At 44.2% G+C, this 24,822-nt stretch overlaps 1 protein-coding gene across 3 annotated transcripts in view; it reads right to left on the bottom strand.

Annotated features, from left to right (window-relative positions):
* Positions 1 to 24,822, bottom strand: part of MAPDA (N6-Methyl-AMP deaminase) — a 270,844-nt gene that overhangs the window by 24,044 nt on the left and 221,978 nt on the right. For 2 of the 3 annotated variants that reach the window (XM_069765871.1, XM_069765870.1), the window contains exons 2-6: positions 11,842 to 11,972; positions 9,039 to 9,099; positions 3,945 to 4,029; positions 3,702 to 3,783; positions 3,391 to 3,517 (exon numbers count right to left, since the gene is read on the bottom strand). In XM_069765871.1, the coding sequence (XP_069621972.1) occupies positions 3,391 to 3,517; positions 3,702 to 3,783; positions 3,945 to 4,029; positions 9,039 to 9,099; positions 11,842 to 11,972 (486 nt within the window). Of the gene's footprint in view, positions 1 to 3,390; positions 3,518 to 3,701; positions 3,784 to 3,944; positions 4,030 to 9,038; positions 9,100 to 11,841; positions 11,973 to 24,822 lie in introns of those variants that run through there. The other variant, XR_011320787.1, reaches the window with a different exon arrangement.

Here is a 24,822-nt window from a genome sequence, read left to right as displayed (position 1 = left end):
TACGCCTTCCTACACAAGAATGGAGGGACAGATCTTTTACAGCATATGGTCATTGGCACCTCTTTTTAGTTGTTAATAATCTAGGACATGTTTCTGTCAGTGTAACAAGACAGAGACCATTTTAACTCCCTACTGCTTACCTTTTTAGAAAAAAAGGATGGTTAGTTGCTAATTAAATGTATCATATAAATTATTTATAGTGACAACTTAATGACTGGCAAGACTCTAGTAATATTACTGCATGAAAACTCCTGCAACTCAAAAGCAGCAGGTAAGCCTTAGGGCTTTTTTCCATTTGCAAGAAACACGTTAGTCTCTCGCATGTGGAAACGAAGCTCTGGTGCCGGCACTCCGGAGCGGAGTGTGCGGCTCCATGTGTTGCTATGCGGCCGCACGCTCCGCTCCGGAGTGCCGGCACCAGAGCTTCATTTCCACATGCGAGACACGGACGTGTTTCTCGCAAATGGAAACAAGCCCTTACTGTCATAAAAAGCCAGGGATCCTGGAGAGAAAATAAAGGTGGTTTATACACAACTTCTGTCTTCTCTTTTTCATCTTATATAGTACTTAATAAGCGCCATGTAGTGAACAGAACAGTGATCGTCAAGTTCCTACATGGCACAGCAGAGATGCTGGTTCTTAGAAGACCCAGGTCAGCTCTGCCAGTGACTAAGAAATTATAACTGCTAAAATGAAAAAAAGAATTGTTAGTGATTTTCTTATTTTCTTTTCGGTCTGATCATGTACCTGTGTCAAGGTCAGTATCTCCTAATTCAGACCGAATTTCAGTCGCTAGAGACTTCTTCATAAGTAGCATATTTAATATGGGTTTTTTTGTACACACTTTCCTTCGTAAAAATAGCAGCGCTGTACAGGGGCAGAAAAAACAGGATTGCTACAATATCATGCGCATTTTTTTCCTTACGATTTATAGCTTTTAGTGCGTTTTTTTTTTTTCAAAACGGGATGTCAATTATTATAGCATATTTGCAGCACTTGTGTTGAATTTTTTTACCCATTGAAATCAATGTGGGTCTTAAAAAATGCAATTGAAAGTTTACTTGCTTTGCTGTTGCTTTTTCACCTCATAAAAACGTAGGTGGGTTTTTAAAATTGAGTTATATTAGATTTCACGTCGGTGATTCACACAGGCGGGAAGCCTAGCACCACTCACTACGGTCACCGCTCTGCTCTCCCCAGTAGCAGGCTCTCTCGCTGAGCTGCCTCTTGTAGCATTTCCAACACTGCTGCATCATCCTGCTGCTGGTAAGTCTCCACATGCCTGTTGGGAGGCTCAGCCACTATCTGTAGTTATTTAACCCCATGGTGACCTGCAGAGGTGAGATCCTTTGGCCTAACCCAAACAGCAGGTGGTTTATTAGGCAGCTCCTCCCACCACTCCTCACCTGATCTAAGGTTCTAGTTTTAGTGTATGTCTAGATTCTTGTAAGGTGGTGTCTTGTATGGTCTCCTCTGTTATCTGACTTGCTTTGCCTACCCGTTTATCCTGACCTCTCCTCTCCTGACCTCGGCTACATTTATTGAACCCATGCTGCCTGCCCTGATCTTGGATTGTCTGACCACGTCTTTGCCTCTGTCCACCTGTACCACGTACTAATGTCTCTGAACCTTCGGTCAGCTGCTGCTGACCCGGGGACTGCCCTGGAGTGATACTTGGTGACTACAGGCGTCCAAGAATATCCTCACCATTAAACGCTCTAGTGAACACCCAGTGGTAACTTAGTCTCACTCACCAGCGCTACACTGGATCACTCAGAAGAGGAAGAGTAAGACAATGGCACTTAACCCCTTCAAGTCACGGCCGTTTTTCGTTTTTGCGTTTTAGTTTTTCACTTCCCTCCTTCCCAGAGCCATAACATTTTATTTTTCCGTCAATATGGCCATGTGAGGGCTTATTTTTTGCGGGACAAGTTGTACTTTTGAACGACACCATTGGTTTTAGCATGTCGTGTACTAGAAAACGGGAAAAAAATTCCAAGTGCGGTGAAATTGCAAAAAAAGTGCAATCCCACACTTGTTTTTTGTTTGGCTTTTTTGCTAGGTTCATTAAATGCTAAAACTAACCTGCCATTGTGATTCTCTAGGTCATTACGAGTTCATAGACATCGAACATGTCTAGGTTATTTTCTATCCAAGTGGTGAAAAAAAATTTCAAAACTTTGCTTAAAAAAAAAAAAAGTGCCATTTTCCGATACCCAAAGCGTCTCCATTTTTCGTGATCTGGGGTCGGGTGAGGGCTTATTTTTTGCGTGCCGAGCTGACGTTTTTAATGATACCATTTCGGTGCAGATACGTTCTTTTGATCGCCCGTTATTGAGTTTGAATGCAATGTCGCAGTGACCAAAAAAAATGTAATTCTGGCGTTTCGGATTTTTTTCTCGCTACGCTGTTTAGCGATCAGGTTAATGCTTTTTTTTTTATTGATAGATCGGGCGATTCTGAACGCGGCGATACCAAATACGTGTAGGTTTGTTTTTTTTTTAATTGTTTTATTTAGGATGGGGCGAAAGGGGGGTGATTTAAACTTTTATATTTCTTATATTTTTTTCATATTTTTAAAAACATTTTTTTTTTTTTACTTGTGCCATGCTTCAATAGCCTCCATGGGAGGCTAGAAGCTGGCACCACTGGATCGGCTCTGCTACATAGCAGCGATCATCAGATCGCTGCTATGTAGCTGAAATGCAGGTGTGCTGTGAGCGCCAACCACAGGGTGGCGCTCATAGCAGGCCGGCATCAGTAACCATAGAGGTCTCAAGGACCGCTATGGTTACCATCCTGATGCATCGCCGACCCCCGATCATGTGACGGGGGTCGGCGATGACATCATTTCCGGCCGTCCAGCCGGAAGCATCGGTTAAATGCCGCTGTCTGCGTTTGACAGTGGCATTTAACAGGTTAATAGCCGCTATTGCGCGCACATGTCAGCTGTACAAAACAGCTGATATGTCGCGACTTTGATGTGGGCTCACCGCCGGAGCCCACATCAAAGGGGGAGACACGACATGCGCAGTAATAGTACGGCGCATGTCGTGAAAGGAATCAACAACCTCATCAGTAACTTATAAAAAAGTGAAATATATGCAACTTTTTTCCTACCAATACATTTATTTTATGTGGGGAAAAAAGAAGCAAAAACGCTTCATGTGAACATACCTTAACTGTGAACAAAAATTGTTTGCGATAACTGACTGCAAGGAGAGATCATGGACACTTTAAAAGGATTGAAACATAAATTACATTAGTTGCCTAACTGGAAAAAGTCAGAAAACATCTTTAGTCAAGCACGGACAAACACCATCCTTAAAACTGGTTAGGGACAGTCATGAGGTATAGGAAATGTCAGCACATGGAGTACACTGAACTCACGGTTGGGTCGCCGCTGAGGTCCAGGCCTAAAACAAGGCCATTGGTAGAATGGAAAAACTCTTCGGCCAGTTTCACAGTTTCTTTTGCAACTATTGGACCACCTCTTCTGTCAATTGCTAGTAAGAATCTGAAAAAAGTGGGAAACAGAAAAATCACAAGGTTATATAGAAATTTCTATAATGAAAATATAGCCCCTTTCCAATAAAATACTCCTCGGCTTTCTTTGTGTGACAGAACAAAGTGAGTTCTGTGGATAAGTGGAAATGGCCACAAGGAATTGTAGTAGAGCGAAACCACCGGGCGAGGCGTACCTAACGTCGATGTCCACCTCCTCAGCCTTGCACTGCTTTATCCCTTCAAGCACAGTCTCCACATATGTTCGCTTTGTCATCCCTGCAAGGAGATTAAGTAATGGCACAAATTCATCCACCTGGTGAACACATGGAGCAGGCAATATAACTGTCTGTTGCTTTGATCGTGATGTGATCACAACATTTATGTAATCCTTCATTAAATACCTACAATGAACTAGACAACGCGACAAAAGATCGTACCTGTTTGAGACTCTCTGGGTGTGCTCCGTAACTCCAGGTATTTGACACCATCTGCCGCAAACTCTTTAATAACATCCTTTGTAACCTAAATGAATAACAGATAGTGATGAGCAAATATACTCGTTACTCAAGATTTCCCGAGAACACTCGGGTGTCCTCCGAGTATTTTTTAGTGCTCGGAGTTTTAGTTTTTCTTGCCGCAGCTGAATGATTTACATCTGCTAGCCAGCCTGAGTACATGTGGGGGTTGCCTGGTTGCTAGGGAATCCCCACATGTAATCAAGCAGGCTAGTAGCTGTAAATCATTCAACTGAGGTGAGGAAAACTAAATCTACGAGCACTAAAAAATACTCGGGAAATCTCGAGTAACGAGTATATTCGCTCATCACTAATAACAGGTATTCAGGTAAAACCAGGACAAGCTCATTTTAAAGGGAATGGGTCATCAGAAAAAGGTATACTGCTTATAATCACGTGTTTATTATTAATGAATTTTTAAATCATTTTTAATCATCTTTTTATTTTTCGTATCATGATTTGTATTTTTTTTTTTTTAACTTGAAATATTGCAACTTTCATAGTGGGCAGTGCGGCTATTCCAGACTCATTCTTCTGTGTCAGGAAATGGATATGTACATTGGCAGCAATACACTGACGCAGACCTTATCTTTTGCATCAAATCATCTAATAAGAATGCGCAAGGGTGATTGTGAAAAAATGGGGAGAAGAAGGAGCTGGGACCTCTCCTAATGTGATTGGTGGATTCTGAGTTATCAGGTGTGTAAGAGCTGTTACCAGTCATTGTAATAATGCCTCTGATGATTACGAGGCGTCTGACAAGTCTTTTCTAAAGAATAGGATGTATGAGTCTAAAGTGGCCCGAGTGTGAAAATTGCGCAATTTGCAATATGATGAACATTTTATCAATATATGTGCTTAATTGAACAGGACTGTATTGAATATTAAGGTATTAAATGAGTTCTGCAGTTAGCTAACATTTTTTTAAAGTGTCAAAGCTAGAATATGCTACTAATATACTCTAGTTATAAAAGTGCAGCGCCCTGACGTGGAGAATACAGCACTACTCCTAAACTGCGTCTCCTTTCAAAAGGTAACTGCGTCTCCTTTCAAAAGCAAAGCCAGCTCCTTTTCTGTCTATGGAGATATGACGATGGGGGTTGGCTTAGCTACTGTAAGAAGCCAGACAGTCAGCCCCCTTTAACCACTTGACAAAGTGACGAGGAAGCTCTCTACATGTTGAAACAAGTGAAAGTGCAGCTAAATGGACCACTGGGTACAGTTATTTTTTTTTAAGTCTATCAGTAAAATTAAGGGTATGTTCACAATTAGTTTTTTTATGTGGGTTTTTATACATATAATGAATTTTAATCTCAAGAAGGAAAAACTGCATTAAAAAGATATAAAATTGATATGTTGTCTTTTTCTTTATTTTTTAAATGCCCTATAGGTAAAAAAAACATGAAGAAAAAAAATGCAACGTGTCAATGAGATTTCAGAAATCTCATGAAATTCGATGTTCTTGTAAAGCACTGTGCTATCACTTTACCCCTGAGGAAGCCACTGAGCAGGTGGCCATACGCGTGGGGTTTCTTCCTCATCTTGCCTCATTCACAGATCCTTCTTATATTTAGTCCTAAGCTTAGCTCGTATATTGCAGTAGTGGCCATCATGGTTCTTATTCGGATAAAATACTTGCATTAATTATGTGTATGAATTGTATATCAAATGCATGATATTGGTTCCAGAGGTGGTGTTCTACTACAATTAACCATTTATTCAGTTACTTAGGAATAGTAGATATCTATTCATTGTCTCTTGTATTTACTCCCTTTCGTTGGACATTTATATTTTGGGTATACTGTGGTTGTCATCAGTAGGCAGATGAGTTTAGGCGTTTGTCCCACTTAGACACACCTATTTTGTATCTATGTAGCCTATTGGCTTTTGAATATATTTTTAATATTTCGGTCTTGATTTGTGCCTTTCTTTATTTGTAACAAAGTTAATATTAAATGGTGATCCCATTGTACCGCATACTTCTTTCTTCTTTTGTTTATAGTTTATTAAGTGAAACCTGTCCCCTGACAGCATTGCAGCCACTGCAGAGGTTGGGCAGGACCACTGAGCTCAATCATTGGCTGCAGTGCTGTCTAGTCCACGTGACGTCAGCGCTGCAAACAATACCAGATATTGCTAGCAGCCATAGGGACCTTTGATGGGTTTGTGCTTAATATACCGTATATACTCGAGTATAAGCCGACCCGAGTATAAGCCGACCCCCCTAATTTTGCCACAAAAAACTGGGAAAACTTATTGACTCGAGTATAAGCCTAGGGTAGGAAATGCAGCAGCTACTGGTAAATTTCAAAAATAAAAATAGATGCTCCATACTGTTCATTATTGCCCCATAAGATGCTCCATATAAAGCTGTGCCATATATAATGCTCCATACTGTTCATTATTGCCCCATAGATGTGCCATAGAAAGCTCTGCCATATAGTGCTCTGCACCGTTCATCATTGCCTCATAGATGTGCCATATAAAGCTGTGCCATATAGTGCTCTGCACCGTTCATTATTGACCCATAGATGTGCCATATAGTGCTCTGCACCGTTCATTATTGCCCCATAGCTATGCCATATAGTGCTCTGCGCCGTTCATTATTGCCCCATAGCTGTGCCATATAGTGCTCTGCGCCGTTCAGTATTGCCCCATAGCTGCCATATAGTGCTCTGCGCCGTTCATTATTGCCCATAGCTGCCATATAGTGCTCTGCGCCGTTCAGTATTGCCCCATAGCTGCCATATAGTGCTCTGTGCCGTTCAGTATTGCCCCATAGCTGCCATATAGTGCTGTGTGCCGTTCAGTACTGCCCCATAGCTGCCATATAGTGCTGTGTGCCATTCAGTACTGCCCCATAGCTGCCATATAGTGCTGTGTGCCGTTCAGTACTGCCCCATAGCTGCCATATAGTGCTGTGTGCCGTTCAGTACTGCCCCATAGCTGCCATATAGTGCTGTGTGCCATTCAGTACTGCCACATAGCTGCCATATAGTGCTGTGTGCCGTTCAGTACTGCCCCATAGCTGCCATATAGTGCTGTGTGCCGTTCAGTACTGCCCCATAGCTGCCATATACTGCTGTGTGCCGTTCAGTACTGCCCCATAGCTGCCATATAGTGCTGTGTGCCGTTCAGTATTGCCCCATAGCTGCCATATAGTGCTGTGTGCCGTTCAGTACTGCCCCATAGCTGCCATATAGTGCTGTGTGCCGTTCAGTACTGCCCCATAGCTGCCATATACTGCTGTGTGCCGTTCAGTACTGCCCCATAGCTGCCATATAGTGCTGTGTGCCGTTCAGTACTGCCCCATAGCTGCCATATACTGCTGTGTGCCGTTCAGTACTGCCCCATAGCTGCCATATAGTGCTTTGTCCCGTTCAGTACTGCCCCATAGGTGTCATATAGTGCTCTGTACCGTTCAGTACTGCCCCATAGCTGCCATATAGTGCTGTGTGCCGTTCAGTACTGCCCCATAGCTGCCATATAGTGCCGTGTGCCGTTCAGTACTGCCCCATAGCTGTGCCATAGAAAGCTCTGCCATTGCTGCTGCTGCAATAAAAAAAAAAAGCCATACTCACCTCTCTTGCCTGCAGGTCCCGGCGTCCGGTCCCGGCGTCCGGTCCCGGCGTCTCTGCGCACTGACTGATCAGGCAGAGGGCGCCGCGCACACTATACGCATCATCGCGCCCTTTGACCTGAACAGTCAGAGCGGAGAGACGCCGGGAAGATGGAGCGGCGCCCGGCGGCTGGAACGCGGACAGGTGAATATTACATACTTACCTAGTCCTGGCGGTCCTGACGCTCCCCCTGCCCGCACAGCTGGTCTGCGGTGCCGCAGCCTCTTCCTCTATCAGCGGTCACCGGCACCGCTGATTAGAGAAATGAATAGGCGGCTCCACCCCTATGGGAGGTGGAGCCGCCTATTCATTTCTCTAATGAGCGGTCCCACGTGACTGCTGAAGAGGGGAAGAACTGCAGCACAGAAGACCGTGGGACAGGCGGGGAGCGCCAGGATCGCCGGGACTAGGTGAGTATGCCTCAGCGCCCTCTCCCCCTCACCCGCCGACCCCACCACTACCGTGACTCGAGTATAAGCCGAGAGGGGCACTTTCAGCCCAAAAATTTGGGCTGAAAATCTCGGCTTATACTCGAGTATATACGGTACTTATACTTCATTGATACAATTGTGCATTTTAATCTTAGGCTGTGGTCAGACGAGCGTATGGCATCCGATGCGAGAGCGATTTGCTAATCAACCTCGGCTCCTGATCTGCTGCGAGCGGGAGCCGAGTGTCATGCGCACAGAGGATCGGAGCACAGCTGCGGAGGGGGCCTCCATTGCCGGGTCAGCGTATATCACACATCACTCGGATGATATCCTAGTGATGTGCGCTGTCTCACTTCCACCCATAGGCTTATTTGGGTGCGAATGAGCAGAGACTCGGCCGAGTGTCCGTGACAATCACAGTATGCTGCAATTTCAATCGCACGTACAATACGGCCAAGAAACAATACGGTGATATGAGCTGCCCCATAGATGAATACTGGTCCAAGTGCTATGCAATGTTTTATCGCATAGCACTCGTTCGTATTCCTCGCTAGGGTACCTTTATTGCACTGCCCTTAGATTACCCCTTATGTCATAATATACACGTGATTTCCCCTGCTGCTGGGTATGTCGCCCTTTTCAACTGCTGTATCTGTGTCCCTATTTTTACCAATAAAGTTTTTTGATATATACTATGACTATTTTTCTTACCTTGTCGGCTTTGATATTTGCTGTTGGTTTAGCCTCATACTTAATCCCTTGATTTGGTCACGTGACCAGAGAATACATTATAATATATCATTACAGTTAGTTGCGGCAGCGCTCCACAGATAGTAGGTTCCATGTATATACTACTAAGCCTAAGTGGTGAATATCAGCCACACGGCAAAAACTAATACCCACCCTGGCAGGGTAATGAACAATTTATGTATTACCAGCGAACCTATTAACAAAATGGTACTTACCAGTAATATGTCTTCTGCTGTATCTGTAATCTGGTGAATTATTCGGAACATTTGAAAACACCTAGAATTAATGAGATGAGATCAGGGACAGAAGACAGATGATCACTGGTAGCAACATATCTGTAATAGGTGTGAAAACAATGAAACAAACAGAAGCTAAAAATACCAGAAACCGCTAGAAAATGAAAAACAAAAACGCCACCATTGTGAATGCATAGCTTATTCCTAGATTTCAGCAGACTATGAAATAAAATATAAGCTGATGTACACACACTGACAAAGGCCACGTTCACACGCGCAACGTTTCGTAAGCCAAAATCAGTAGTGGAACAATCAGAAGAAAAGTATAAGAGAAACACGTCACCCCTTCTGTATTTATCACCTTCTCCTGGTTTTGCCTTACAAATACTGATGTAAAATACTGACCAAATACTGAGCGTGTGAACTTAGCCTAATGGGGATACTGAGCGTCATCTATCAAAAGGGTCAAAAAGAAAAACTATTTTTTTTTAAACTGCTTTGGGAAAACGAAAGCAGTGCTGTGATTAGTTTCTATGGAACAAAAAAAAACAAACAAAAAAACTAAATTTTCTTTCAGACACTCTTGATGGATCTGCCTCATTGGACCTCATCCAGGATTCTTCTAGAAATACACATTATCCAGCTCATCAAGCAGGAACAATCGCATTCAGCAGGTAAACACTTGGGCCGTGTTTAGATTTAGGGTACATGCTGCGGGTTTTTATGCTTATGTGTCGGAGCTAAAATAAGCAATAACAATCTTCTGATTATTGTGACTTTGTGATGCATACTCCCTTTAATTTGATGCGGTTTGGGTGTCGAATTAAAGCTATGTTTTTATGCATTTTTTTAGTGCAGAAATGTTGAGACTCTGCACTTAAACACATATAAAGACTTGTAGATTGCGAGCAGGGACCTCACCCCTAATGTCACTGTTTAAATTGTCTTAACTTGTACTGAATTTATTGTTTGTACATGTCCCCGCTTAATTGTAAAGTGCTGCGGAATATGTTGGCACTATATAAATAAAAATTATTATTATAATAAAAACACACATTTATCTTTTAGTTTGCTTTGGCTCTGCACAGAAGCCTATAGAGAAAAATATGCACAGATGAATGGAAACATTAAACGTACTGTACAGTGGTATGGGAGTTTTCAAGTAATCACATCCACTTTGCAGACAGTTAAACGCAGCAGATTTTCTTAAAGAAAAAAACCCACCAAGAGTATTTACGCTACATATGAACATGGCCTTAGATGCACTCAGTGCTGATAGATGTATAGTATATAAACCTATATGTTAGCAATATACTCTAGACAGCATAGAACTATAGGGGTTGTACAAAATCTTATTCTAATTCCTCATCTAATAAAACTAAGGATTCCTCTAATTTACATCAGATTTACTCTGGCTATTTCTTCTTTTTTTACTTCCACTGAGGTTCTGTTTAAAACTCCCAGCATGCACAGAAGGGATCTAAAACAAAATATCATCACTGATGATCACTCCATGGGCTAGTCCTGCTGTCCCTTCCGCTGGCTCATGCCCCTTCAGAAGCTCATCAATGACATCTGTTTCAGGGGCTGGACTTGCTTTCCCTTGTACTGAGCATGTGTTGGTTGTTTGTTCTGACACATGCTCAGTATGTTCTCTCTCATTCATTCGTCTATTCCCCCTCTTCACTACTACTATACGAGGCCTTGCTTCATATCCAATCATACTGTGCATGTAACAATGTCATTTAGACCTACATGCCCAGTAAAGTCCACGAAGAAAGCTGGCCATCATCTACTTGCCTGGCCCTTGAGCTCATCTGCCTCGGTAAAAGGATTAGGAGAAATTGAGTATGGTCACTCTGTAAGCTCTACCACTGTGTAATCACTGGTACAATAGAGCCGAGAGGCGAGGAAGAGTCACTGATAGGCGATTGGCACGGTCAGGACGATCTAGCACTAGCTGAGAAGCTCGAATTATTGGGGGAGAATATAGCTCAGTTGTAATTAATAAAGTGACATTGATGTTAGAGAACCGATTCAACTAAGCATTACATGCACCATTTCTGTTAGCCATTAAAAGGGACCTGTCACCAGGGCTGCGGAGTCGGTAAGCCAAATCTCCAAATCGGACTCCTCAATTTCCGTGACTTGGACTGACTCCACGATCCCAACCCCACAGCACTGGTCACTACTGAGCATGTACATAAAGTGCAGCACAGATTCATCTCCATTAAAAGCCCAGATCCTTAGTTCAGGAATAGTTGGGAAAGTTATGAAATATCTTATAAATATAGGACATTTCATAACTTTCTCAAATTCTTATGAAATGATGGCTTTCTCTAGGAAATAACAATTCTGGATCATCTTTTCTAAGAACTCTGCATTGTACTGTACGCCAGCTATTCCTCCTAAAATGAATGAATAAATTCAAAATCAAAGGTTGCGTCACTACACCGGCAACATTTATTGGACAATGTCTAACTGTAAGGGACACAAACCCAACTGGTGACACTCAGTTTTCAGTGTATGCAACCATTTTTAGGATTAATAACAGAGAAATGGCACAATGCAGTTATAAGAGTCTAAAGAGAAGGTGCTCCATACTTGTTTAGGAAGAGCATCATGGTAAGAATTACACGCGGCACACAAGGTCCTTGACCCTCATCTCATGGCTGCTGTAAGTGGAGGGGTGGGTGCAGATACCTCTCAGCAAGTCGAACTCAACGTCAAACAACGAAATATAAAAACGTGTCAATGCCCAGAGATGGGATCAGATACTTACTCTTCTAGACTCCTCTTCTGTCCTTTGTCTATCATCGTCATTCCATTCTGAATTTGAAGATGAGGTTTTTGTGCCATGAGCTTTTTCATGGTGGCAGAACTTATGGAGCCGTTCAGGTGGGCATGCAGCTCCTAGAAGAGGCAACCCAGTAATACCAATTATCATACTATATTGTGAACGCCAATTGAATTTGTTGATTTTCCTCTGTATTCTAGACATATTCAGTGATTTAAAACTCCTTCTCATATATGTGATTGTTACCCCAAATAGTTGCACATCTTGACTTACGTTCTGTGGCTTACAACTATGATGTAACTCACACAACTCTGCTGGACCAACTGTATAGTGCCTGACAGAATGAATCACAATGAGCATTTGATGGGAAAATAGCACTACGAGCATTGGTTTTATTCCCCATAAAATATGGTCACCTTCATGGAACCAAATAGGTCTCATCTACCCGAGACAGCGCCAAACTCCCACCCTCCTGGATCTTGTGACGGTGGCTGCAAACTGATGATTGGTGATGAACGTTTATTGGTTCATATTACATTACAAAATGTTTTGACTTTGTAGAGTTATTCATAAAAACAAAAACAGTACTGACCCTTTGGCTATTTACCAGTATGTTGGGTAAGGATATCTCAGCGCAGTTTTCTATGCCTGTTATTTTATAATAATATGTATACGAAAAATAGATAATATAAAATATATGTCCTTCATACCTTTACATTGAAAAAAAAAAAAAAAAAAAAATTATATTATATATATATATATATATATATATATGTATATATGTATATATGTATATATGTATATATGTATATATATATATATATATATATATATATATATATATATATATATATATATATGTATATGTATGTATATATATATATATATATATATATATATATATATATATATATATATATATATATATATATATATATATATATATATATATATATATATATATACACATACATACAGTTGTGGTCAAAAGTATTGACACCCTTGCAATTATGTCAGATAATGCTCCGTTTCTTCCTGAAAATGATTGCAAACACAAATTCTTTGTTATTATTATCTTCATTTAATTTGTCTTAAATGAAAAAACACAAAAATGAATTGTCCTAAAGCCAAATTGGATATAATTCCACACCAAACATAAAAAAGGGGGTGGACAAAAGTATTGGCACTGTTCAAAAAAATCATGTGATGCTTCTCTAATTTGTGTCATTGACAGCACCTGTAACTTACCTGTGGCACCTAACAGGTGTTGGCAATAACTAAATCACACTTGCAGCCAGTTGACATGGATTAAAGTTGACTCAACCTCTGTCCTGTGTCCTTGTGTGTACCACATTGAGCATGGAGAAAAGAAAGAAGACCAAAGAACTGTCTGAGGACCTGAGAAACCAAATTGTGAGGAAGCATGAGCAATCTCAAGGCTACAAGTCCATCTCCAAAGACCTGAATGTTCCTGTGTCTACCGTGCGCAGTGTCATCAAGAAGTTTAAAGCCCATGGCACTGTGGCTAATCTCCCTAGATGTGGACGGAAAAGAAAAATTGACAAGAGATTTCAACGCAATATTGTGCGGATGTTAGATAAAGAACCTCGACTAACATCCAACCAAGTTCAAGCTGCCATGCAGTCTGAGGGTACAACAGTGTCAGCCCGACTATCCATCGGTGTCTTAATGAAAAGGGATTGGGGTTGCTTTGCTGCCTCTGGCACTGGACTGCTTGACCGTGTGCATGGCATTATGAAGTCTGAAGACTACCAACAAATTTTGCAGCATAATGTAGGGCCCAGTGTGAGAAAGCTGGGACTCCCTCAGAGGTCATGGGTCTTCCATCAGGACAGTGACCCAAAACACCCTTCAAAAAGCACTAGAAAATGGTTTGAGAGAAAGCACTGGAGACTTCTAAGGTGGCCAGCAGGGAGTCCAGACCTGAATCCCATAGAACACCTATGGAGAGATCTAAAAATGGCAGATGGAGAAGGCACCCTTCAAATATCAGGGACCTGGAGCAGTTTACCAAAGAAGAATGATCTAAGATTCCAGCAGAGCATTGTAAGAAGTCTTCAGACTTCATAATGCCATGCACACGGTCAAGCAGTCCAGTGCCAGAGGCAGCAAAGCAGCAAAGCAACCCCAAAACATCAGGAAACCTCTGCCATGTTTGACTGTAGGGACCGTGTTTTTTTCTTTGAATGCCTATTTTTTTCTCCTGTAAACTCTATGTTGATGCCTTTGCCCAAAAAGCTCTACTTTTGTCTCATCTGACCAGGGAACATTCTTCCAAAACGTTTTAGGCTTTTTCAGGTAAGTTGTGGCAAACTCCAGCCTGGCTTTTTTATGTCTCGGGGTAAGAAGTGGGGTCTTCCTGGGTCTCCTATCATACAGTCCCTTTTCATTCAGACGCCGACGGATAGTATGGGTTCATAAAGAAAAACCTTGCACTCAACTTAATGCTCTTGTGAGATTTTAATGTAGTACCCAATACTACTACTTGGGTACTACATTAAAATCTCACAAGAGCATTAAGTTGAGTGCAAGGTTTTTCTTTATGTACTACAAGGTGTGGGAACCTACCTTTGCACCATCAGCAGTTGTGCACACGTTTTTACCATTTATATTGGATAGTACGGGTTGACACTGTTGTACCCTCGGACTGCAGGGAAGCTTGAACTTGTTTGGATATTAGTCGAGGTTCTTTATCCAACAACCGCACAATATTGCGTTGAAATCTCTTGTCAATTTTTCTTTTCCGTCCACATCTACGGAGGTTAGCCACAGTGCTATGGGCTTTAAACTTCTTGATAACACTGCGCACGGTAGACACAGGAACATTCAGGTCTTTGGAGGTCCTTGTAGCCTTGAGATTGCTCATGCTTCCTCACAATTTGGTTTCTCAAGTCCTCAGACAGTTCTTTGGTCTTCTTTCTTTTCTCCATGCTCAATGTGGTACACACAAGGACACAGGACAGAGGTTGAGTCAACTTTAATCCATATCAACTGGCGGCAAGTGTGATTTAGTTATTGCCAACACCTGTTAGGTGCCACAGGTAAGTTACAGGTGCTGTTAATTTCACAAATTAGAGAAGCATCACATGATTTTCCGAACAGTGCCAATACTTTTGTCCACCCCCTTTTTTATGTTTGGTGTGGAATTAAATCCAATTTGGCTTTAGGACAATTCTTTTTGTGTTTTTTCATTTAAGACAAATTAAATGAAGATAATAATAACAGAATTTGTGTTTGCAATCATTTTCAGGAAGAAACTGAGTATTATCTGACAGAATTGCAGGGATGTCAATACATTTGGCCACAACTGTATACTACTGTAGGTATTGACACTTTTTTCTAACCAAACCATGGGGCCTCCAGTATCAGGGATAACACTCATGTTATCAGTAGACCATCTGCACTTAGAGTTTAGGTCATGTATGTACACCACTCGCCTCATGTGTTCACAGAGGCTTACAGGCTAAAGGTACCGTCACACATAGCGACGCTGCAGCGATACCGACAACGATCCGGATCGCTGCAGCGTCGCTGTTTGGTCGCTGGAGAGCTGTCACACAGACAGCTCTCCAGCGACCAACGATCCCGAGGTCCCCGGTAACCAGGGTAAACATCGGGTAACTAAGCGCAGGGCCGCGCTTAGTAACCCGATGTTTACCCTGGTTACCATCCTAAAAAGTAAAAAAACAAACGCTACATACTTACCTACCGCTGTCTGTCCTCGGCGCTCTGCTTCTCTGGTCTGGCTGTGAGCGCCGGGCAGCCAGAAAGCAGAGCGGTGACGTCACCGCTCTGCTTTCCGGCTGACCGACGCTCACAGCCAGAGCAGGAGGAGAGCAGAGCACAGCGCTGGAGGACAGACAGCGGTAGGTAAGTATGTAGTGTTTGTTTTTTTACTTTTAGGATGGTAACCAGGGTAAACATCGGGTTACTAAGCGCGGCCCTGCGCTTAGTTACCCGATGTTTACCCTGGTTACCAGCAAAGACATCGCTGAATCGGTGTCACACACGCCGATTCAGCGATGTCTACGGGGAGTCCAGCGACGAAATAAAGTTCTGGACTTTCTTCCCCGACCAGCGATCTCCCAGCAGGGGCCTGATCGCTGCTGCCTGTCACACTGGACGATATCGCTAGCGAGGACGCTGCAACGTCACGGATCGCTAGCGATATCGTCTAGTGTGACAGTACCTTAAAGCTGGCCATACATGAGACAACCATCTCCCCAGGATCTCCATTCACGAGACAACCATCTCCCCAGGGTCTTCATTCACGAGACAACCATCTCCCCAGCGTCTCTATACACGAGACAACCATGTACCCAGGGTATCCATTCACGAGACAACCATCTCCCCAAGTTCTCCATACACGAGACAACCATCTGCCCAGGGTCTCTATTCACGAGACAACCATCTCCCCAAGTTCTCCATACATAAGACAATCATCTCCCCAAGGTCTCCATACATGAGACAACCATCTCCCCAGGGTCCATACACAAGCACTTGGCTGAGTGTGAAAGCTACCAATAGGGCATTGGCTTAGGTTCCAAAACAGATTGGGAATGGAAATTCCAATACCCTAATTCCTCTCTACCCGGACGTCCTTGTCATCTCATGAATTAGACAAATGGGAATTGCCACTTTCGCACATTGTTTTCAAAGCTGATCGAAAGTGCCGAGAAACCGCCATTCCACAATGATGAAACCACAGACGCTTTTCCTAAACAAATACACTGGAAAAACTCTCAAAAAGATTTGTCTTTTGAGCCTATTAACTTGTATTGTAAATAAATTAATATGGATTTTTTTTTTTTTTACCGACGGTAGTTTTGGCTAATAGATGTTTAATTTACTGGCTTCCTATCGCCCAGAGACTCCAGTTCAAAACCCTCACAATGACATACAAAGCCATCCACAACCTGTCTCCTCCATACATCTGTGACATGGTCTCCCGGTACCTACATACACGCAACCTCCGATCCTCTCAAGACCTCCTTCTCTACTCCCCTCTCATCTCTTCTTCCCACAACCGCATCCAAGACTTCCCCCGTGCTTCCCCTATACTCTGGAACTCTCTACCCCAACACATCAGACTCTCGCATACCATAGAAACCTTCAAAAAGAACCTGAAGACCCACCTCTTCCGACAAGCCTACAGCCTGCAGTTAACCTGAAGTTACTGAACCGCCGCGCAACCTGCCCTACCCTCTCCTAGTGTTTCATCACCCATCCCCTGCAGACTGAGCCCTCGCGGGCAGGGTCCTCCCTCCTTATGTACCCGTGTGCCTTGTTATCTGCTCATGTGTAATGTATTTGTCTATATTTGCCTCGTATTCACATGTAAAGCGCCATGGAATAAATGGTGCTATAAAAATGTATAATAATAATAATTTAGCCTACCCTGTAGAATCACCCTGGCTTTATCCACGATGAATGACTCATCTGCACTGGTATAATAAGTTATGATCTTTTTTTCCCTTAATTGACATATATAATCTGTGAAGCACACACCAATTTAAACAACAACAAAAAATGAACCATGAAGAGAACTAACTACAGTACAGAAAATGTCATCGCCCGATCTGTACATGCCAGACCACAGCACTTCTCAGCCTGATACTTACTCAGTTCCTTCTAAATTTGGACATAGACTAGATTTAGGATCGAGAATCTTCTCAATTAGTCCCAGTATTACTAAGCACAAAAAATTACCATAAGAATATATAGGTGCTATATAGGTGAATAAAATAACTGTCAAAGTGGACCCCATAAGAAATAATGCTGAAACCGAACTTACAGCAGGTTCTGGAGACATCTGCTCTCCAGTAATACTGGGGGAATGTATGTGGAGGATCACTATGGTCCACAAATCCTGAATTGCTGCTTGGATTGACAGCAATCGTGTTTTCTAAAGTCAGATGCAAACAGGTCGTTACAATTATCCCTCAGATTATTTGCACCCACAATATACCCAGGACAGCTGCTGTGTGATAAGGACGAGTGCAGGGACTGACAGCGGTAGGTACAAGGTGCCCAGGACTGTGCTGCTGTGTGATAAGGACGAGTGCAGGGACTGACAGCGGTAGGTACAAGGTGGCCAGGACTGAGCTGCTGATAAGGACGAGTGCAGGGACTGACAGCGGTAGGTACAAGGTGCCCAGGACTGTGCTGCTGTGTGGTAAGGATGAGTGCAGGGACTGACAGCGGTAGGTACAAGGTGCCCAGGACTGTGCTGCTGTGTGGTAAGGATGAGTGCAGGGACTGACAGCGGTAGGTACAAGGTGCCCAGGACTGAGCTGCTGATAAGGACGAGTGCAGGGACTGACAGCGGTAGGTACAAGGTGCCCAGGACTGTGCTGCTGGGTGGTAAGGATGAGTGCAGGGACTGACAGCGGTAGGTACAAGGTGCCCAGGACTGTGCTGCTGTGTGGTAAGGATGAGTGCAGGGACTGACAGCGGTAGGTATAAGGTGCCCAGGACTGTGCTGCTGTGTGATAAGGACGAGTGCAGGGACTGACAGCGGTAGGTACAAGGTGCCCAGGACTGTGCTGCTGTGTGATAAGGACGAGTGCAGGGACTGACAACGGTAGGTACAAGGTGGCCAGGACTGAGCTGCTGATAAGGACGAGTGCAGGGACTGACAGCGGTAGGTACAAGGTGCCCAGGACTGTGCTGCTGTGTGGTAAGGATGAGTGCAGGGACTGACAGCGGTAGGTACAAGGTGCCCAGGACTGTGCTGCTGTGTGATAAGGACGAGTGCAGGGACTGACAGCGGTAGGTACAAGGTGCCCAGGACTGTGCTGCTGTGTGATAAGGACGAGTGCAGGGACTGACAGCGGTAGGTACAAGGTGCCCAGGACTGAGCTGCTGATAAGGACGAGTGCAGGGACTGACAGCGGTAGGTACAAGGTGCCCAGGACTGTGCTGCTGTGTGGTAAGGATGAGTGCAGGGACTGACAGCGGTAGGTACAAGGTGCCCAGGACTGTGCTGCTGTGTGATAAGGACGAGTGCAGGGACTGACAGCGGTAGGTACAAGGTGCCCAGGACTGAGCTGCTGTGTGATAAGGACGAGTGCAGGGACTGACAGCGGTAGGTACAAGGTGCCCAGGACTGAGCTGCTGTGTGATAAGGACGAGTGCAGGGACTGACAGCGGTAGGTACAAGGTGCCCAGGACTGAGCTGCTGTGTGATAAGGATGAGTGCAGGTACTGACAGCGGTAGGTACAAGGTGCCCAGGACTGAGCTGCTGTGTGATAAGGATGAGTGCAGGGACTGACAGCGGTCGGTACAAGGTGCCCAGGATTGAGCTGCTGGGTGATAAGGATGAGTGCAGGGACTGACAGCGGTAGGTACAAGGTGCCCAGGATTGAGCTGCTGGGTGATAAGGAGGAGTGCAGGGACTGACAGCGGTAGGTACAAGGTGCCCAGGACAGTGCTGCTGTGTGATAAGGATGAGTGCAGGGACTGACAGCGGTAGGTACAAGGTGCCCAGGACTGAGCTGCTGTGTGATAAGGACGAGTGCATGGACTGACAGCGGTAGGTACAAGGTGCCCAGGACTGAGCTGCTGTGTGATAAGGACGAGTGCAGGGACTGACAGCGGTAGGTACAAGGTGCCCAGAACTGAGCTGCTGTGTGATAAGGATGAGTGCAGGTACTGACAGCGGTAGGTACAAGGTGCCCAGGACTGAGCTACTGTGTGATAAGGATTAGTGCAGGGACTGACAGCGGTAGGTACAAGGTGCCCAGGACTGAGCTACTGTGTGATAAGGATTAGTGCAGGGACTGACAGCGGTAGGTACAAGGTGCCCAGGACTGAGCTGCTGATAAGGACGAGTGTAGGGACTGACAGCGGTAGGTACAAGGTGCCCAGGATTGAGCTGCTGGGTGATAAGGATGAGTGCAGGGACTGACAGCGGTAGGTACAAGGTGCCCAGGATTGAGCTGCTGGGTGATAAGGATGAGTGCAGGGACTGACAGCGGTAGGTACAAGGTGCCCAGGACAGTGCTGCTGTGTGATAAGGATGAGTGCAGGGACTGACAGCGGTAGGTACAAGGTGCCCAGGACTGAGCTGCTGTGTGATAAGGACGAGTGCAGGGACTGACAGCGGTAGGTACAAGGTGCCCAGGACTGAGCTACTGTGTGATAAGGACGAGTGCAGTGACTGACAGCGGTAGGTACAAGGTGCCCAGGACTTAGCTACTGTGTGATAAGGATGAGTGCAGGGACTGACAGCGGTAGGTACAAGGTGCCCAGGACTCAGCTGCTGATAAGGACGAGTGTAGGGACTGATAGCGGTAGGTACAAGGTGCCCAGGATTGAGCTGCTGGGTGATAAGGATGAGTGCAGGGACTGACAGCGGTAGGTACAAGGTGCCCAGGATTGAGCTGCTGGGTGATAAGGATGAGTGCAGGGACTGACAGCGGTAGGTACAAGGTGCCCAGGACAGTGCTGCTGTGTGATAAGGATGAGTGCAGGGACTGACAGCGGTAGGTACAAGGTGCCCAGGACTGAGCTGCTGTGTGATAAGGACGAGTGCAGGGACTGACAGCGGTAGGTACAAGGTGCCCAGGACTGAGCTGCTGTGTGATAAGGATGAGTGCAGGTACTGACAGCGGTAGGTACAAGGTGCCCAGGACTGAGCTACTGTGTGGTAAGGACGAGTGCAGTGACTGACAGCGGTCGGTACAAGGTGCCCAGGACTGTGCTGCTGCACAACAAGACGACTGCCCTAAGGCTATGTGCACATGTTGCAGATTTCCTGCAGATTCGCAGCGCTTTTTCTGCGCAGAAACGCTGCAGATCTGCAAGTTATTTACAGTACAATGTAAATCAATGGCAAAAAAAAAAAGCTGTGATAATGGTGTGGAAAAATCTGCACGGGAAACGCAACAGATTCAAAAAAGGACCATGTCAATTATTTTTGCATATCTGCTGCGTTTCTGCACCCATTCCATAATAGAAATCTGCAGAGGTAAAAAAAAGGAAGAAATCTGCACAAAAATCTGCAACGTTTTTTGACCTGCGTTTTCTGCCACGAAATGCAGAATCTGCACTGAAAATTCCACAGTCAAATATGCAACGTGTGCACATACCCTTAGGTTATTACACACCACACGCATTGATCTGATATAAGGTTATTACACACCACAGGCAGAGACCTGATATAAGGTTATTACACACCACACGCATTGATCTGATATAAGGTTATTACACACCACAGGCAGAGATCTGATATAAGGTTATTACACACCACAAGCTGAGATCTGATATAAGGTTATTACACACCACACGCATTGATCTGATATAAGGTTATTACACACCACACGCAGAGATCTGATATAAGGTTATTACACACCACAAGCAGATCTGATATAAGGTTATTACACACCACACGCATTGATCTTATATAAGGTTATTACACACCACACGCAGAGATCTGATATAAGGTTATTACACACCACACACAGAGATCTGATATAAGGTTATTACACACCACAAGCAGATCTGATATAAGGTTATTACACACCACACGCATTGATCTGATATAAGGTTATTACACACCACACGCAGAGATCTGATATAAGGTTATTACACACCACACGCAGAGATCTGATATAAGGGTATTATGCACCACAGGCAATGATCTGATATAAGGCAGCACGGTAGCGCAGTGGTTAGCACAGCAGCCTTGCAGCGCTGGAGTCCTGGGTTCAAACCCCACTAAGGACAACATCTGCAAAGAGTTTGTATGTTCTCTCCGCGTTTGCGTGGGTTTCTTCAGGTTTCCTCCCACATTTCAAAAGACATACTTATAGGGAATTTAGATTGTGAGCCCTGTTGTGAGTTCTGTTTTTGGGCTCCCTCTGGTGGTTACTGATGGTACTGGGTGACTTGTGTTCTCTGCGGTCTCTGGTGTCCACCTGTTCCATCAGGTTATGGGTGTTTCCTATTTAACCTGGCTTTTTTGTCATTTCCTCGCCGGCTATCAATGTAATCAGCTAAGTTTTGATTTTCCGGTTTCACGTTTTGCTTTATTTTGGTCTTAGTCCAGCTTGCAGATATGTGATTCCTTGCTGCTGGTTGCTCTAGTGGGCTGAAATTACTCCTCATGTTCCATGAGTTGGCACATGAGTTCAAGTAATTTCAGGATGGTTTTTTGAAGGGTTTTTCGCTGACCGCGCAGTTCACTTTTGTATCCTCTGCTATTTAGCTTTAGCGGGCCTCATTTTTGCTGATTCTATTTTCATAGCTACGTATGTGCTTTCCTCTCATTTCACCGTTATTATATGTGGGGGGCTGCTATTTCTGTGGGGTGTTTCTCTGGAGGCAAGTGAGGTCTGTGTTTCTTCTAATAGGGGAAGTTAATCCTTCGGCTGGCGCGAGACGTCTAGGAATCATCGTAGGCACGTTCCCCGGCTACTGCTAGTTGTGTGTTTAGGTTCAGGATCGCGGTCAGCTCAGGTTCCATCACCCTAGAGCTTGTTTGGTTTTTGTGCTTGTCCTTTTGTGATCCCCTGCCATTGGGATCATGACAGTATAGCCGGCCAATAAAAAATTGGTCATCGTTTTGGCTGAAGTAGGAGGAAAAGTAGTCTGAGGAAGTTTTTTTTTTTTTTTTTCCCCCTCCTCAGTGTTTGCTGCCTAGCCTTAATTGCAGCTTGGCTGCTTCTTTCCTCCTCTTAATCCTTGAATTGCTCTGACCTCAGCTGTTTATCATGGACGTCCAGAGTTTGGCTTCCAGCCTGAATAATCTTGCTGCTAAGGTTCAAAATATACAAGATTTTGTTGTACATACGCCTATGTCTGAACCTAGAATTCCTATCCCAGAGTTTTTTTCTGGAGATAGATCTAGTTTTCTGAATTTTAGGAACAATTGCAAGTTGTTTCTTTCCTTGAAATCTCGCTCCTCTGGAGACCCTGCTCAGCAGGTCAAGATTGTTATATCTTTCCTGCGGGGTGACCCTCAAAATTGGGCATTTGCATTGGCACCAGGGGATCCTGCGTTGCTCAATGTGGATGCGTTTTTTCTGGCATTGGGTTTGCTCTATGAGGAACCTAACCTAGAGATTCAGGCTGAAAAAGCTTTATTGGCTCTCTCTCAGGGGCAAGATGAAGCAGAAATATATTGTCAGAAATTTCGGAAATGGTCGGTGCTTACTCAGTGGAATGAGTGCGCTCTGGCTGCAAAATTCAGAGATGGCCTTTCTGAGGCCATTAAAGATGTTATGGTGGGGTTCCCGGCGCCTACAGGTCTGAATGAGTCCATGACTATGGCTATTCAGATTGATCGGCGTTTACGGGAGCGCAAACCTGTGCACCATTTGGCGGTGTCTTCTGAACAGGCACCTGAGACAATGCAATGTGATAGAATTCAGTCCAGAAGTGAACGGCAAAATTATAGGCGGAAAAATGGATTGTGTTTTTATTGTGGTGATTCGGCTCATGTTATATCAGCATGCTCTGAACGCACAAAAAAGCTTGATAAGTCTGTTGCCATTGGTACTTTACAGTCTAAGTTCATTCTGTCTGTGACTCTGATTTGTTCATTATCATCCATTTCCGTCGATGCCTATGTGGATTCAGGCGCTGCCCTGAGTCTTATGGATTGGTCATTTGCCAATCGCTGTGGGTTTAGTCTGGAACCTCTGGAAGTTCCTATTCCTTTGAAAGGAATTGATTCTACACCTTTGGCTATGAATAAACCTCAGTACTGGACACAAGTGACCATGCGTATGACTCCCGTTCATCAGGAGGTGATTCGCTTCCTGGTACTGTATAATTTACATGATGTCTTAGTGCTTGGTCTGCCATGGTTACAAACTCATAACCCAGTCCTGGACTGGAAAACAATGTCTGTGTTAAGCTGGGGATGTCAGGGGGTTCATGATGATGCATCTCCGATTTCTATCGCTTCATCTACTCCTTCTGAGGTTCCGGTATTTTTGTCTGATTATCGGGAGGTTTTTGAGGAGCCTAAGCTCAGTTCGCTTCCTCCTCACAGGAATTGCGATTGTGCTATAGATTTGATTCCTGGCAGTAAATTCCCTAAAGGTCGTTTGTTCAATCTGTCAGTGCCAGAGCATACTGCTATGCGGAATTATGTTAAGGAGTCCTTGGAAAAGGGACATATCCGTCCATCTTCGTCCCCTTTGGGAGCAGGTTTTTTTTTTCGTGGTCAAAAAAGATGGTTCCTTGAGGCCTTGCATAGATTATCGTCTTTTGAATAAGATTACAGTCAAATATCAGTATCCTTTGCCATTGTTGACTGATTTGTTCGCTCGCATTAAGGGGGCTAAATGGTTCACTAAGATTGATCTTCGGGGTGCGTATAATCTTGTGCGGATAAGGCAGGGTGATGAGTGGAAAACCGCATTTAATACGCCTGAAGGCCATTTCGAGTATTTGGTGATGCCTTTTGGACTTTCTAATGCTCCTTCTGTCTTCCAGTCTTTTATGCACGATATTTTCCGTGAATATCTGGATAAATTTATTATCGTGTATTTGGATGATGTTTTGGTTTTTTCTGATGACTGGGAGTCTCATGTTCAGCAGGTCAGGAAGGTGTTTCAGGTCCTGCGGGCCAATTCTTTGTTTGTAAAAGGTTCTAAATGTCTCTTTGGAGTCCAGAAGATTTCTTTTTTGGGGTATATTTTTTCCCCTTCTACTATTGAGATGGATCCCGTCAAGGTTCAGGCTATTTGTGACTGGACGCAGCCTACATCTCTTAAGAGTCTACAGAAGTTCTTGGGCTTTGCTAATTTTTATCGTCGCTTCATAACTAATTTTTCTAGTGTTGTTAAGCCTTTGACGGATTTGACTAAAAAGGGTGCTGATGTTACTGATTGGTCTCCTGCGGCTGTGGAGGCCTTTCAGGAACTTAAGCGCCGGTTTTCTTCTGCTCCTGTGTTGCGTCAGCCAGATACGTCGCTTCCTTTTCAGGTTGA

Source organism: Ranitomeya imitator, chromosome 4 (assembly GCF_032444005.1).
Source record: "Ranitomeya imitator isolate aRanImi1 chromosome 4, aRanImi1.pri, whole genome shotgun sequence".
Lineage (NCBI taxonomy): Eukaryota > Metazoa > Chordata > Amphibia > Anura > Dendrobatidae > Ranitomeya > Ranitomeya imitator.
The sequence above is the reverse complement of the archived record's forward strand: the minus strand, read 5'-3'. Positions and strand labels throughout refer to the sequence as shown.